The sequence below is a fragment of the Antedon bifida genome, chromosome 1, assembly GCF_963402885.1.
Source record: "Antedon bifida chromosome 1, ecAntBifi1.1, whole genome shotgun sequence".
Lineage (NCBI taxonomy): Eukaryota > Metazoa > Echinodermata > Crinoidea > Comatulida > Antedonidae > Antedon > Antedon bifida.
The window spans coordinates 10,788,280-10,805,653 of record NC_136226.1 but is presented as its reverse complement, the minus strand read 5'-3'; the positions used below and the strand labels follow the sequence as shown (position 1 = coordinate 10,805,653).

Genomic DNA, 17,374 nt, shown 5'->3' with positions numbered 1-17,374 from the left:
GCCTAAATATGGTAGTGATATACCCAAATATGGTAGTGATATGACATCATCATGTCCATATGGGCGCATCACATTTTTTTGTCATATAAAGTTTGACAGTGTAGACAGAGCTATAACAATATGAACCAACTGGAATCAAATAAATATCCAAATTAGTGATATTTAGCATTCTACTTCCAGAAAAAGAACACAAAAGATGATGAATCACAAGCCCGTTGGAGTAACACCCTTTCTGGTCGACGTCGACTTCCAAGACCACCGACTGCCGTCCAGCTTCAGGAAAAACGTCACGAGTTCATCGTAGATAGCGTCGTCGCCACAAATGCCGTTACAAAGTATCCATTCAGGCCTTTGGTACCTACGTATAATTCATTAAAAGATTCACACACGATGGGCTACCTGCGTAAAAAAGGAGTACAGAGTGTGATGTCGAGAACAATGCCAGAAGAGTTACCGTCGAGGGCGATGTTTAGAATGCAAAGGTTCGTAGTAAAGTCTGAACGTACATTATTAGCCTAATATGCCTGTTTCATTCGTCCTCAGCACATGTATAATTAATAATTCGATAAATTATTAGAAAACTGGATTCATCTATAAGGTCAAGGTTTTGCAATATTCTGACAAATTAAAATTCTAACTTATTCAATGACATTCCAATTAGGGTTATATAAAATTATATAGTTTGTCACGGACGAGAATGATTTAAATGCATCTTCATAATGATGTCACACAGTGCATCTTGGGTTAGGGGTTAGGATTATTTTTACTGCTGTAATATAATAATATATACATCATATAGGATAGTTTTTGCACCCACGGTACACCCCCAAATAAGAATGAAAATGCCTAGTTAGTGGGTTAATAGAATATAGTGTTTGACTGTGGCAAAGACTATTCAAAGTGAAGATAGTTATAATCTCCTAAGATGACGCGATTGTTCATTCGATTGTTTCCATTACAATAGTTTACGATTTAAAGTAGCAAAGTACAAAGGGTGAACCTCTTGTAAGCTGGTTACGAACTCTCTTTCCGTTTTAATGTTTACTCTTGGGACTCTTGCATAGCAACAAGCTGTGTTGTTGACACCTCACCAGGTTTAGCATTCAACTAAACATTCGCGTGTGTTTGTTGTTCACGCCAGTAATTTACCAATTTGAAGATATATTGGAAGGCTTTTAATTTCTAATTAATAACTGAATATATTGTAAATACAATAAACAATGCCGAATCAAGCAGAAATCAAGAAGAAGTCTCATAGAGGACCGCCATCGCCAACTATAGAAGAAATGGAACAGAAGGAAAAGGATTTTTTATTGGATTGTATAGCTGTTAGTAGTATATCAAATGACTATGCTATGGCCCAACCTAAACTCGGGCCAGCTATCCCTCCTTATAATTCTCAAAAAGACAAACACGTTAAAGTGTATTTTCATCGGGAAAAAGTGCCAGAGGTACTTCAAAAAACTGGTCAGGTAGGTCAGAACGAGACGAATAGTTAGAATAGATGATGTTACATTCAGTCATGCTAATCTTCGCCCGATAGGGCTCAGTATCGCCTGGTAGGGTATTATGGCATAAAATGATGTCAAGTACATGTTAAGATACTTTAATCGTAAATTTAACTTACATTAGTTAGATTTTCTTTCTACGCTCTACCAGTTCCGTATATTATGTATTTTAGTACTATCATAACTATTAAACATGGGTGGATTCTTGAAGGTCTGGTAAACAACCAAATTGATTTGCACGCCTCACCTCCCCATCCCCCGATATTTTGCATTTTAAATCCTAAATAGAGCTATATATGTAAAACATCACTGGTACAGCGAGAAAGTATATCGGTAAATTATATTCCAATAATTAGATTACAGATCTTGTTGCTATTTGCTATAGCAATCTATATACGATTATTGTATGAACAGTAAGGTTAATGTATCACACCACTTGTCCACATGATAAAAATATAATAATATAGTCCTTAATAATAATATCATTAAGCTACGAAGCTATGAATAATTATATGTATTGCATTTTCTTGGTCTTCATTATTGCTCTAGAATCATCGGTTGGTCTTAATGAACTAATAATAATTTTTCATTTCAGTTTTATTCTAAAGCGATAGTTAGTTTATGTGTCATGTTAACCAGTGACGACGATTGGCCACATATATGAATACTAATGAATGAAGGCAAACAAATATTAATACCTGATATGCTTCAGTCGACAAAGATGACAAGAAGAGCATAAATATCTGTTTAGAATAATTATATAATTGTTTTTTGTTTATATTTTTTTAAAAATATTTTTATTTGTTTTCAGAGCAAAGGTGGGTGTTCGATCGACGGTCCCGTCATCGATAGGTTCATCGAATCGGGCGCTGGCTACAAATACCTCCACGCAAGAAACGACGCCCCCAATTCTGCCAAAGGTAAATTATTATTTTACATGACGTCATCGTCCTTACCATCACATTTTAACAATATAAATGCCACCAATGCACCATCATTCTTCGTTTTATTATTATAATAAAAATATTTATATACAGTAGAACCCCTATTGAGCCAAACGAAGTTCCCGATTGATAGGTATTGACCGTAGTGTTAAAACATACTTTCCCTCGTTTGTATTGTCCCGTAGGTGTGTCCCAAATAAAGCTTGGTTCCCACTAGGACGTAACACAAGGACGTAAGCGCAACGTAATTTGATCAATGGCAAGCGATGGATTATTTTGAACAGTGTCATTGGTCAACTCTTTTGCGTTGCTCTTATGTCCTTTCGTTGCGAAGTGCGAACCAAGCATATGAGACACTTGTGCTTAAAGCCTCGTACTATAATAATACAGTACTGTTAACGTCGTAACTATAAAAGTTCTTTGTGCTGTACATCATACATTCCTTCCAGTAAAAATAATATTACGAAATCTTTCTTTATATCCTCCGTAGCTGGCCACTCAAAAGACCAAGTAAATGGACATGCGCAGTTCATGCAAGACGCCAAACCAAATTTTGGATACAACGGACAATTCGGATATCGTCGGAATTCACCGTGGCTTCGACAAGTTCCGTCACCGTTCGGAACAAGTAGTCGGTCTCCAACACATTAATACTGCTTAGTTCGAATATACACAGCCACGTTATCTTGCTAACTAGAACGTAACACAAGAACGTGGGCGCAACGCAAGCGAGTTGACCAATAACAAGCGATATCATCACAGACCGAATAATCCATCGCTTGTGCGGATTGGTCAAATCGAATAACCAAAAAAAAGTTTATTTCATACAAGCTAATACACACCTTTGCACATGCAGCAATTTATTTATTAATGTAAAGCCTACAATGCTTTAGTTTAAGGGGATTGACTTTTAAAGTCATGCACGTATACAACGGCTAGTGACTATTATTATTTTCATTGATAAATTATCATTATTATATTGTTCAAATGATTAACTTTTGTACATTCTTGATATTTAAACATAAAAAACTGTTCGTTGTTGTTGTTGCTTCTGATACAATGATTGTGCTGATATCATTAAAATATTTGTAAATAAAAATGACATTTCGTTATGTGATGTGTTCCATGTATGATTATAGTTAACTAATTCCAGATGAACCCCTTTTCACCAAATTCAAGCTAATTGTGTAAAATTTCATAAACCATGCGCAAAAAAGTTACTGAGGATGGGGATACAATACATACACATGTGACTACGGTATTTAGTAGAAACTGTTTCTATAATATCACGCGAGGTGGTCCAATTATTTCATCCATGGCCCAAGTAAAAGTAGTACGCTATCGGAAAAGGTAAAAATATACACTTGTAAACATTGCAGTTTCGTGATATTTTGGAGATGTAGGCTATCTTGTTAAAAAAACAAACAAGGTATGATTTGGTAATGAATTAATGGTAAATGTAATATGGCGTAAATTAATAATAGTTAATACAGTAGTCTGTTTGTGGGGACGTGAATAAGTACAACCTCACCGGGTATTGCACCGCCAACAAACAGGCTTAATTTGCATGACAGTTATAAAAAATGCAATACGGATTCGAGAAGAAAAGCTGAGGAGATAGTTAGCGGTAGTCAATCAGAGTATTGAGTCAAGTCGACGGTAAGTTGTAGGCCTAAGTGCATTACATACTGTTTTAAGTTGATTAGACTCAATCTGATGGAGGTTTTGAGAGGGTGATACACATGAACAGAAATGCATTGATCGACAAGACACAATTTCAGACATGTATTTTCCATAGGCCTAATGTCCTTTATTTCTCATTGTAATGGGTGAGGGGAGGGCGGAGCCTTTCAATGTCAGAGAAAGAGTGAGAATAAATTTCATATCCTTATTTGGTGTCGTGTATATAGTCATAGAGCAACTACTTTGCTCAGTGTTGCCAAATGTCAAATGATTTGACCACGACAAATCATGTTCAATATTTTGGATATTCGATAGAGATAAAACAGAATCGTATATCATGAAATATATTTAAATCCAAAGGCAAATTACTGAAAAATAACACTAATGCTGCGGGTATCAGTGACTGGATCTATATAAAATCATCACAGGTACAATAAATTCTAATACACCCGGTGATGTACTGAAATTTGATTAATTAATTTGAAACGATAAAGATGAGGAAATCTGTGAGAGTGAAACCGAGATTCGAACCCGGAAACTTCTTCTCCATATATGCAGATGTCCAAATTCGATTGGATAGCGACTCTTCAACACATACATAATTACCGATAGGCCAGAGGCAGGGAGGATTAAAGATTCATGTGAGGCCTTCCCTCGCATGTGCAGAATGAACGGGTAACACAGTATCTTGAGAACAGTATCTGTAGGCCTACATATGACATAACACAAAAAAAAAGCATTTATCGATTTTTTTTAATTGTTAAAATCTCAAAATGAGTTAACCAACCTATTTTCCTTCTTAAAAGAAATATGTTAACTAAGACGTATGCGCGATAATCCATTGATATTTCTATAGGCCTCAACTGATTGACCAAAGACCACATGGTATTGAAATGACAAACAAAGCTATTCCTATGAAATACACAATTCTTCCTTAATATAAGCGACTCCTGTTAAACAGAAACCATTAAAATGATAATAGATGTGATTCGTCGATTACGTAATGGTAGAAAATGTTTGTATTGTTAAGACCTCGCCGTCGGGAGATCGTGTAAAACACAGTTAAGTTAAGTCAATTAGTAAAGCGATCCTTAGATTTTACATTTAGACATATAGGCCTACGCGTGCGAATACAGTAATTATTTATTACACGACTGGCCAATCAGAAACTTAACAAACTGTTTTGGTCGACGTATGTTATTCAGGCCTACTATTTTACCCACAACATAACAAACGTTATGGTACAAAAAGTTCATAGCTCATTGTGTCCTTACGCAGGTGTTTTGTCTTTCTTTTTAGACCTGATCAGACATTACTAATAGCCTATAACATAAAAACATGAGATATACCCTAAGACGCTTTGCACAATCATATCGGCTATTTGATAACTACTACTCTAATAAAACAAGAAGAAAATAGTCGGAGGTTATCATACATCCTATTATTTTTTTCTATCTGAAGTGCATGGTATTCTTACGCTAAATCCATTTACTTACTAAAACGAAAGACACCCCAAGATTACCCCAATTATGAACAATTATTTTCATTTGTTTAAAAGACAACGCGTCAAGTAAAATCAGAAAATGGAACTCTTAAACAACCGCTGATGTACTTAGTCCTAACAGTTTAACCATGGATAATTGAATTGACCATGGGCCTAAAACGAATGTCTATGTGGTGCAAACATATAGCAGACTTTTCTACTATATACGAAGACTATGTTAAGATGATAATTACGCCAATTATGAGTGTGCTTAATGGAATGAAAACTGTACAATAAATGCATATTTCGGCAATGTTTACATAATATAAAAAAACACGTGACGATAGTTATACGCGATACACTCAGTCAGTGTCCACGTTTAATTCAACCTCAGTAGTTATTACTATATTAATTCTATATAAAGTAGTAAATTGTGTATCATGCTAGCACAGAATTGACGTTGCTGCGGTTAAATATATAAATACTACTATTATAGTTATTATACTAAATAATACGATTATTCTGTGTTTTCACACAATACAATTATTATAAAATTATTTTAATGAATAATTGGGTTATTATTCTTTGTTTCATGCTGTTTAAGGATTAACAACCGTTTATGATATGTTAAAATGTAGTATCTACAATATAAATACTTTTTATTATTGACTACAATCTTAGTACTAATAATTATATTAAAATACAAGTGAGTGAGTGGCCGAGCGGTTAAATCAGTGGAACCGTAATACGTAGCCATAACATCTCGAACCAGTCTTCTCTGATAAGGACTATAAACCTAATAATCTTTCGAGACGAGTAGAGGGTTACCCTGTTGTACTAGTTCACACACATTCACACACTAATCATATATACCTGGGCCCTCTAGGAGAACAGTTTTAGACTGAAGAAGCTACCCAGTATAAGAATAAATAAATATATAAATATACAATTTATACAACAATAATTTATAATTCCGTCTGCGTTCGATCAGCATTAATATAATCAACATTAGTATATATTTATATACACCCGCCTTTATTCTTTGATCTCCAATCATACATTGTTTACGGGTTAGAGTAAATGAAAGATGTTATGAAATGAAACGAAACTTATCACCATCATTGTGGTCGTCTTGCCAAACACCCAGCACTGTTTTATAGAAACCCCTGCGCGCGTAACTTATTCAGTTTGAAAACATTGGCTTCATAGAGGAAATGGGCCTATGTTACAATAATAAGAAAAATATATTTTCGACGGGGGCAGCATTTTCCACGTAATAAAATAATGTGTATTAGATGTAATATCAATAATAAATTTGTATAAGGTGGCTACCCATTTATTACATTTTATAGTTTTACATTATTTAGTTCGTTTCGTCATTTATAATAAATGACATTTTCCATCAGTGTTTTGTTTCCTTTGTTTTGTCCTGGGCTCTGTTGACAGAAACATTAATACAATAGTGTTAGGCCTATATAATGTTTTATTACTGTACATAATATCATGTTCCTACTGCCGTTTGTCATCTCCCTCGACTGCTTATATAGCTGGTAAATCTTATTTCTGTTGAATTTATGATATACCGGTAGTTGTCTATTCTAGGCCTTTATACAGATTTAGCACTTCTCCACCAAAGTTGCTCAAGATGTCTCTCTTTAGGTCATCGTTATTGGGACAATCTTCGTCGCCACTAAAACTTGATTTAAGTCAATGGTAGTGTGCTCGCCTCAGGAATTGCTTTATTTAAATCATTTTGAATTGTTCCGATGTGTAGGCCAGAAGGATATTATAGTAATTAAAAAATAACGAGTATTTATTTCTAATTAAAGTCTACCAATTAGGGTAGGTGTTAATATTAATGAAATATTCTTCTCATTATTATTCATCGATTTTAAGTACCGTAATGTTTCTTTAAAGTATGTACTATAAATATATTTAGTAAAATTGAAAATGAGACCTATTATTTCAGAATGCTGAATAGTGAGTATAGGCCTAGTCCAGTCTCATGTAATGTATGAATATAAACATATGAATTAGAAATTACTGCCCAGTGATAACATTGGAAACTAAAATGTATTTATACACGACGAAGATGAGGAAATCACTGAGAATGCTTTTGACTTTGTATTGGTATAAAGATGCATTATGAACATTATATTTCCAGACAAAAGTTGGTGTTCACCCGGAGAGTAATATTTAATGAGGTAACATTAAACTTTAATTATAGAACAAATTCGCGATATATAATAACAAAGAGTCAAATGGCCGATCGGTTAAGGCAGGGGCACCGTTTACCGTACCTAAAGAGCCAACAACTTTGGCAAGGGTTCGAGGCCGACTCGCTCCTAGTTCTGGTGGAGGAACAAGTCTTCTCGGATAAGGACTATAAACCGTAGGTCCAGTGTACACAGTTATAACCTGTGTGCACTTTAAAGAACCCAGTTCATTATTCGAGAAGAGTAGGGGGATCTGATAGGACAGTGATAAATTTAATATTGGTAATCCTTGGCCACATTGCCTAAAGACATAACATAAAATAAATAAATAAATAATAAAATGATACAATTAAACTTATCTACTGCCATATAAAATCAGTTGGTGTTCACCTGGAGAGTAATATTTAATGAGGTAACATTAAACTGTTAATTATAGATAGATATATAATAACAAAGAGCTAAAGTCAACTGATTGTTGATAATTATTGTAAATGTTTCTGTAAAGTCTTGTCAATTAACAATGAATTAGCCTATCGGTGATTAAATAGGCGCTTATCTTAAAACAAGTACTAGGCATACTGTGGGTACTGTAATTCATAGACATTATCTAACAATACCTGCGAAGACAACAATTTAAATATATCTAATTCATCAATGGACCGATCAAAATGTTAATCCGCCGCTGGATTTCAAAGTCTTCTAAGAGGAAGGGGGTTTAGAATTGCATGTCGGGTAATGTTAAGACAGTTAAGTGATATCGATCATAAAACACAATAGATGATTAGGGCTACTAAAAGACCAACCGGCCGACAAGGGTATTTACAATATCCAACGACCCAAGTGGCACCAATTTGACTACCCATCTAAAACAATACATCTAAACATTAAACTGTATGGTTAAAATGGGGTTTGCATAGAATCAAAAGCCGTTATCAACAAGTAGCCGGACGGCTAGACAAATCTAGACCTATCTGTGTAATGATCCCACTTAATATTAAACTACTTTTTCAACAAAGGCTACATAGCCACCGATTTAATCAAGTAGGTATAATGATAGGTCATAAGGGTTCATCATTGATTTACAATGCATTAATTAAAAATGCAATTAACATTTGGTGTCAACATGGGGAACGATACGATTAGTAATGTATACCTATAATAAATATAGTATAGACTATGGGAAAGGGATCCTCAAAAAACCGTAGCCAAAATGTTGAATCGATCACCATGGTTCCTCACCATGGCATGTATTTGTGGACGGTACCCGACACGAGAAAAGAACACCTGGTCATCTCCCAACGCCCCTATGACAATTTTACTGATGAAATTCAGAAGAAAGTAAATACACACCTAAAGTTATGTCATAAAGCGTACCATTAATTAAACGGGTACCCATTAAACCACGCCCTTTACAATACACAGGTGCTGAAACCTTTGTTCTTAGGATAATAAACATACAAATTATTGTGCTTATTGTTTTTCGGTTTAAGTCTCAAAATCTTCTTATTTATGTTTGTTCGGAAGATAATAATTCTTTATGTTCTAAGAAAATGATCGTAAACATAGGATACATTCTCAAGAAACCCATATTTATTTTGAAAGCCCATAAAAATAAAACAACAATGTTGATTTATTTTTAAATGTTCAATGTGACGTCATCAGGTTGTGGCTCGCGAACACCCCATTATTACCTGGCGCCGTCAGATTTACAACACTTAACTTTAGTTAGATTTTACCGAGTCTATTCTTCGAGTCTACCGCTCATATTGTATTCTTCTCTTAATCCCTTTTATAAAAAGAACAGACTATCTTTCTGAATGTCTTTGTCCAAAAATGTCTTTAAATGTGTGTACTTTTTTGCAAATTTGTAAATAAAGGAATTATTAAACCAATGAGGGGACTCGATAATAATACCGATGAATAATTTTTATTGCTATTTAGTTGAAATAAATATAATTGATTAGAAGATAACATGAAATTCTAAAAGAGACGTGTTTTCAGAATGCTCAAAATCAAACCTAGAACATGTGTTGAGGAGGGTGGGGGAAACAATACATAATATTTAAGCCCATCACTGGACCCCTTTATTTAAATGATTGTATTGATTATTATTTTTATTCATTCTTATGTACATTTCGGATATTTCTAGGAATCTAAAAATATTTGTTTTATCAATAACTAAAACTGATTCATATAAATCCGTATTATAAAAATAACAAAACTGTACAGTGATTTATTGATATCGAAAATAGTTATTGATTATCAGTGTTTTCTATTGATACTTATGTACTGTCAGATATGTATATGTAAATATCTTAATAAATAATGCTTACATATTTTTTTTATCAATAAGTATAATTCATTCGCATAAACCAGTATTGATTGATTGATTGATTGACATCGGAAATAAGGTTCTAATAACAATGTTTACAACCATAATTAAGTTTGAAAAGTACAATTTTATGGTTCAAGGCATAGATCATGGCCAAATAGTATTATAATCCAGCTTTTGAAAATATTAAATAATGTACTAAAATAATATCATTGAAATTCTACGATAATACATTTGTTTGTTAAAACTGATATTGAGTAACAACGAATTTGATTTGCTGATTGTTAGATAAGGGGCGGAGCTTAAAGCGTTCATTGATGTCAATCAACGGGCTAACACAATGAATGACGAAAAGAATAGACGGATTGTTGTCGAGAGTACAAAAAGCAAATGCACTTTTGCTGTCAATGAAGATACAAACAAATAATCTACCGGTTCAGACCACAAAACAGAGATTTTATGTGTGTAGTAGGAGCCTTTATGTGATTTTTGAATCGTTATATCAGTTTACAGTGAAACATCAGGATCACCACACCATCGGATCACAATGATGAACATTATGGCAGACAGCTACGAACATTCATTTTGCCCAAAATCAGCGTTCATGGAAATTCAACAGATGCAATCACCGCAGCTACCGTATGGGTCAGGTAACCCGCATCAGTATATACCCCCACCCGGTATGAGGTGCGCAACTGGACCACCGCATTCTCATCACGAGGGTCATCCGTACCCTTCGGCTGCATCTATGCAACACCCGCGTTCAATAGGTTATCCATTTTCAATGAATCCAATGAATTCTCACCGTCATCATACTTATCCGAACGTTTATCCAACGATACCAAGTCCTACAACTGACGGTAAGCCAATTGATTAATTCATTTAAAAAGAACTTATTTAGGCCTAAGTATGTATTATGTTCTTTGATTTGGTAAATTGTATTATGCTTTAGAATGAGGTTTCAGTAATGAATTTATTTTTCATCATAGCCTACACATATTTATTCTGTGATCAATCTTTCCAATTTTAAATAATACTTAAATGGTTTATAGATTGTATATAAATTGTTAAAATAAAATAAATCAATATTGTATTTCTGAATATTCTAATATCCTTTAACATGATGTATTTTCACAGTATGTCCAGATGATAAAACTGAACTAAAAGGAAAGTTAAATCACAAAGGAAAGAAGATACGAAAACCTCGAACTATTTACAGCACTATCCAACTGCAGCAATTAAACCAACGGTTCCAACGAACACAGTATTTAGCCCTACCAGAACGAGCAGAATTAGCGGCATCCTTAGGTCTTACACAAACACAGGTAAACAAATTATTTCCTTATATAAAGTACTGTACTTCAATGCTTATACCTCTTTCAGCTGTTCAACCCCCAATGTGTTGAACTCCGGAGTTGTTTGAGTTTACCTTTCACACCAAAACACCGGGGTGACAACTCCGGAGTGTCTCCGGAGTTTTGTTTTTGGTGTGAAAGGGCGGCATTAGATTTACAGTACAATCCTTTCATTGGGAAACGCACTTCAAAGGATATCCCTATTATGGGGAAACTTTGTTGGTTAACGAAGGTATCAGGGTTCTCTGTAGAAAGAAATTAGTAGATTAAGTTCGAACCCCCTATTAAGAGTACATCTTTGAAACTTTAATTTTAGAAAATAGGGTTGGTCGTTAAAACAACTAAACATGTGTTGATTACAATACGGTGCTATGAGGTGAAATGCATAGTTTATTCCAAAACAATACAAATGTACAATGTTTATTAAAAATATGTAAAATTAGAAAACGAATTAATTTACGGACAATACCATGGTAGTAAATACTGCGACAGATATTGCAATAGCAATACAAATTATCGTCTGTCACGGAATACCGACGCGGCACCTGTTGTACATTTCGACCTACAGTTTTAATTAATGAATTAATTAAACCTACCGGTAACATTGCTCTCTTTTGTTATACAAAACGACAAAAATCGTTCAACAACATAAGATTTTTTTTTACAGTTTCTGTACTTAATTTCCTTACATTGTGAATTCCGATATTTTATATTGATTTTGTATCTATTTGTTTCTTTTTCCGTTTGCTATCCATCATTTCAAACATTCCTTTTTTGACCAGGCGTGTCTATTTTTTTAATGAAATGAAATAACTGATGTCATGAGAATGGCAAGTGATTAGTCTCCGTTTTAATTGAGCTTTATATAAGTAATTCATCCATGGTGTAAACGTCATACAGCCCTAAGGAAACGAGTTCATAGAACTTTAACGAGTTGAATCGATCCGATTAGAACTGTATTTTCATTTTATTTGATGTCTCCAGAAAACCATAACGAACAGTGCTACCTTAATTAATAATTATAGGTCCATGATTATACCTTAGAACCATTTTTGGGACACCTATTAAATTAAGGGTATACACTTTCCCATGACAGACGAACAAAGGGCAATTATGTTTTAACACATGCCGCCACGGGGGATACCACTTTTAAGGGGGACACTTCGTTTCCCCTCTTAATATAATTTATATTCGAATTGAATATTTACTTTAATAGAAAAATTCTAAAGGAATGTTTCTCATCATTTCCATTTTCCTCACTCAATTCCCACCCAACCCTCGTGATTGCTGTCGACAAAATTGTTACCACTTTCAATTATTATTGACAACTGTGTAACATGTACGTTTCCTCTGTTGATTTGATCGGATAAAGCCCACTGGTTTAATTGTTCTTTATTTTAACATTGTTTTCTTATGGATAAACCAGCTGCCTGCCTTATTTAAAAAATGTTGACATTTTAAATATATCTTGTATTTTTTTTTACAAAATTTCAGAATAAAAAATACAACTATAATTATTTTTAAAAATCAATGATCAAAACTCATACATTCAATAATAGTATTATGATATCAATTGATGGGATTAATATATAAATTATATTCTTACGCTGCAGTACAACACACTTAAATTTAATCAAAATCAAATTGAATTCGAATCAATTCGAAGACAATTAAACTATTATTAAAAAACTAGAGCAAACCAAAAAAAAGAAATAAAAATAAGGACATGCTACATTCTGTTAGTTTAAATTTAACAATGAGGGTAACAAGTAGGCCTACTGGTAACCAACTTAATTGAATTCGTTATTACAATGCTTTAGTCTTGTATAATACGCTTTGTACTCGTCTTGACAGAGATCACAGTAGGTCTTAGTACAACGTAATGAAACAAATGGAATTTTGTATTTCATTATGTAAACAAGTCTATGTAGTCTAATGCTTAAGACAGAACGTCTCTCTGCCGCTGGCAGCTTTGATTGTATCCTATGTTCTTAAAGTAAAAGTAAATCAGACAGCACGCGACACAGCTTTTCGATGTCATTGACTCCAATAATTTACTATACCAGTACCCGGCACTGTATACAACATCAACTGCCACCGTCATAGCACTATACCACAGGCATCGACAAAATTCCACCCGGTACCAATAAAAGTAAGCACCCAGCCTACAAAGGAACTGACTCCAATTATTTGCAGTAATAATCTTTACCAAAAACACTCCGCACGGTACTGACTACACGGTACTAAGTAACGACATTTCCAGTGGGTCACTACCGGTCCAATAATCACCGAACAGTTTCTACACTAACTTCACTACAATTGCCACAATTATTCGCTAACACCAACACGAGCTACAACATTTCTACATCAGTTGATGTCGGCCGCACCACGAATTGATGCAACACACTAAGCTAAAATATTGATAAAACGCTACGGGATTTGTACGCGCGCGTTAAAATTCTGATAAAACGCTACGATACGCGCGCGTATACTTTGAATCTCTTCGCTGAGCTCATTGCATTTATTTTCAATGTTTATTTTTGTATCAATTATTACAATGAGTGGTTATTATAAATTGTGATAATTACGATACGACAAGGTTTAATAATGTTTTTCTAACTATTGTCTCATGATTAAACAAAGTTAAAAAACAAAATTATACAATAGAAAATATTTACCTCGTTTAAACAATGAGAACGAAATTATTGCAAGTCGACGTCGTTGTCCTACTTATTTTATATCGGACAATGAACTGTTATGTCTTTTGTTTGACTATAGGCCTAAATTTAAGTATTTTCAACTCCATCGGAAGAAACGTGTCTGTCTTAAGAATTGAATTCTGCTTAAAGAAAACCATTGTATTTTATGCAGCATAATATTTATAATATTTTTACTCTACAACACAAATACAAGATTCAATTAGCTAGTTATACGATATAAGTATTAATATGTTACTTTCTTATATAACCTATAAACACTCACTTACATTTGCCCTATTAGTATAGATAATACGACATTTCAATTAATTGTTATTAACATTTGACAAATATTTGTTAAATTCAAACATCATCATTTAATTACTACTAGACAAATCAAAGACTTAAAAACCCTTGAGATACTGATTCATTTTGTTAGTATACGCGCTAAGTATTATAGGATAAATTAAGCATCCTTCTCTTCATTGAAAAGAAAGGAGAAATTACGTAATGCGTGTTGCGGCAGACGTCACATGCACGCTTGATGTAATGCTTAACCGTGCTTCACGTCATTTCTGAAAACATTGCATCGTAGGGCTTCACAAGAAGCCTAGAACGATCAGGTGACCACCTGTTGCTCTTCGGATTGGAGTCATTTACCGACTCAAGAGGCAGCACAAAGCGACTGAAATGTTAATGAGAAAGACCGAATCAAGTAATGAATTGACTAATTACTTGACTTATTGAAATGCGTTAATTAATGAGACACGTGTATGATATAATCTGAACTGCTCACTGCTTAGTGTTATCTTCAGCTGCGCAGAGATTTAGGACTGCTGCCTTTTAGAGGTACAGTAATAGGCCTAAGCTATGGAAACACAGTCCAAATCCGCCTGCATTAAAACTATAGTTTTTATTATTGTATAATTTTGTCTATATCTGTGGTTTCAATAAATGTCATAATTAGGCAATTTAATAAAACAATATATTTAATAATAGCTATACAAACACATTCTGCTAAAATCGCCAATAATTTGCTTAAAACTCTGAAAGTAAAATTACACTTTCAATTAAAATTTTAAAATATATATGGCTATCATTGATATTATTCTAAAAAGTATACTCGTCACAGTAACGATAAAATGAATACAAGTACTGGTAATTATATATTAATACTACAAGTATTGAAATATAATTAACGTATACAATTATTTCTGTCAATATATAATTTTATCATAATGTTATCTATTATTACATTAATTATCTATTAATGTAAATCTATGTAATTACTTCGTGACAATTTAACTTAATATGTATCATCATTCAAGGAACGCGTGGATTACAAAAAGAAAAGCAATCACTTTAGCACCCTTTATTCTTCTCACTGAACCCTATCAGGGTATATTGCCCTGGCCTTAAACCTTGCTAGGGGCTGACAATGTGCGTGAAGGTAGCTTGTATCTATTATCGCATGGTCAGTCATGAGAACGTAGCTTTCGCATCCTTGAGGAAGCGCACGATATGATCATTGTTCCTATTTCTGTGTTCTTTCTATAGAATCTATTCAACATGCTTAGAATTTTGGTATACAATGAACTCTAGGTTGTTGCTGTTCTATGTTATTTTCTTTTAATAAAAACGTGTTTCTGAACAAAACCAAATAGTGTATTAGCTTCACGCGTCAAGGTCGGCAGATATTAATTGATAGTAATAATAACCTGCCGAAAGTACAATCCAAAGAAACGAAATATTGCGCATAGAGACTATTTGTATTTTGCGCTATACAAATTTAACCATTATTTGTAAAAATACATTCATAACTAAAATGCTAAATCTAAATATAGAAATGAAACATTTTTTTTTCTATTTATAATAGCATAAACAACCAAGTGCCTGATATTTATTTATTTTTTAAACTTAAAGTCTTGATTTCTTAATGTTTCATTTATTTTCCTTTCTTTACAGGTTAAAATTTGGTTTCAAAACCGAAGATCAAAATACAAGAAAGTGGTTCGTCATCAACAAATAACGCACAGCAAACAGAGTCCATCGACAACACAGCAGCAGATTCCACCCCTAGGCTCACCTCATAAAGCACACTCAACGACACAACTCGACGAAGAACAAGCATCACCCGACACATGGGAAATGAGAGCCAACTTAAAGCATTCGCAGAGTTCATATGGGCCTCACCAACAGCAATACGGCTGGTACCCACAGCAGACTGAAGTGTCACCTCAACAGAATTACCACCAACACGTTAACAACGGTCATCATATGACACTGAGTCAAGTGCAACAAGCTATTTAACACCAATAACAAAACAAATATATTGAATAAAATAATTTATATGAAAACAGAAGTGTGGTAGAGTATAAAGCTGCTCCAAATACACATTCGAAGTCGGTTATCTAATGGCTCTCCTACTAAAAGTCTATACCAACGGACGGTTGTTGAAGAACATGACAAGGATCTTTATAGAAAAAAATTGGGTTAAAAATTCTTTTTTCCCTTTCATTTTCCAATCTGTGTTTTAAATAACTGGATCCTTTGGATCTATCTTAAGTTTCCCAAACAATAGGCCTCAGTAGATGTGAATCCATTTAACCACGGTACAAACCCATCGTGATGTAATAATTGGCCAAATGCTTCAATGAATGACATAACGGGAGTGTTTTGTTATTATTTTTCTCTTCTACTTGGTATTTTCTTCTAATCTAGGAGTGTCTGTTTGGCTTATTTGCCAGACAAGTCTGTATCGGGTATGTAACCACCAAAAACATTCCTTCTCATAATGTGTAAATAAACTAGAAATGTAAAACAAAATAGATTGTAATTGATAGAAATGTTGTGTTATAGCTATTGTTAATATTATTATGTACATAACGAATAAATAAATTGACAAAGTTTATCTGTAAAATCATGTAGTTTGTTTTTACATTTATTATGGTTTTTAGAGTGCAATTTAAGATTGAATCTACATTTTGGTCGCATTTATCAGAGATTTTATTTTCATTAGGTGAATTGACTGTCGCGTCAATACTGTCTTGCTGACCTGCTTTGATACATATAGATCTAATAACGTGAAATAGATGATTTAATTTGTACTGTTTTTACTATTAATTACTGGTATATTCCAAACTCCAAGATTACTTAA

The 17,374-nt window shown here is 33.7% G+C and overlaps 2 protein-coding genes across 5 annotated transcripts in view; both read left to right on the top strand.

Annotated features, from left to right (window-relative positions):
• Positions 1–17,374, top strand: part of LOC144842077 (sperm microtubule associated protein 1-like) — an 86,235-nt gene that overhangs the window by 3,558 nt on the left and 65,303 nt on the right. Inside the window, exons 3-5 of one of the 3 annotated variants that reach the window (XM_078698441.1) lie at positions 181–482; positions 2,320–2,428; positions 2,943–3,114. In XM_078698441.1, coding sequence (XP_078554567.1) covers positions 181–482; positions 2,320–2,428; positions 2,943–2,966 — 435 coding nt within the window. In that variant the 3' untranslated portion in view covers positions 2,967–3,114. Of the gene's footprint in view, positions 1–180; positions 483–932; positions 1,473–2,319; positions 2,429–2,942; positions 3,550–17,374 lie in introns of those variants that run through there. The other 2 variants (XM_078698457.1, XM_078698448.1) reach the window with 2 other exon arrangements.
• Positions 4,053–17,111, top strand: LOC144842062 (homeobox protein Dlx6a-like). Of its 2 annotated transcripts, none has more exons than XM_078698422.1 (4): positions 4,053–4,111; positions 10,455–11,026; positions 11,304–11,491; positions 16,183–17,111. In XM_078698422.1, the coding sequence occupies exons 2-4, from the start codon at positions 10,714–10,716 to the stop codon at positions 16,525–16,527; spliced, it is 846 nt and encodes a 281-aa protein (XP_078554548.1). In that variant the 5' UTR covers positions 4,053–4,111; positions 10,455–10,713; the 3' UTR covers positions 16,528–17,111. The 2 variants fall into 2 exon arrangements, with proteins under 2 accessions (XP_078554548.1, XP_078554556.1); XM_078698430.1 differs by having other exon boundaries at positions 4,083–4,111; positions 10,673–11,026.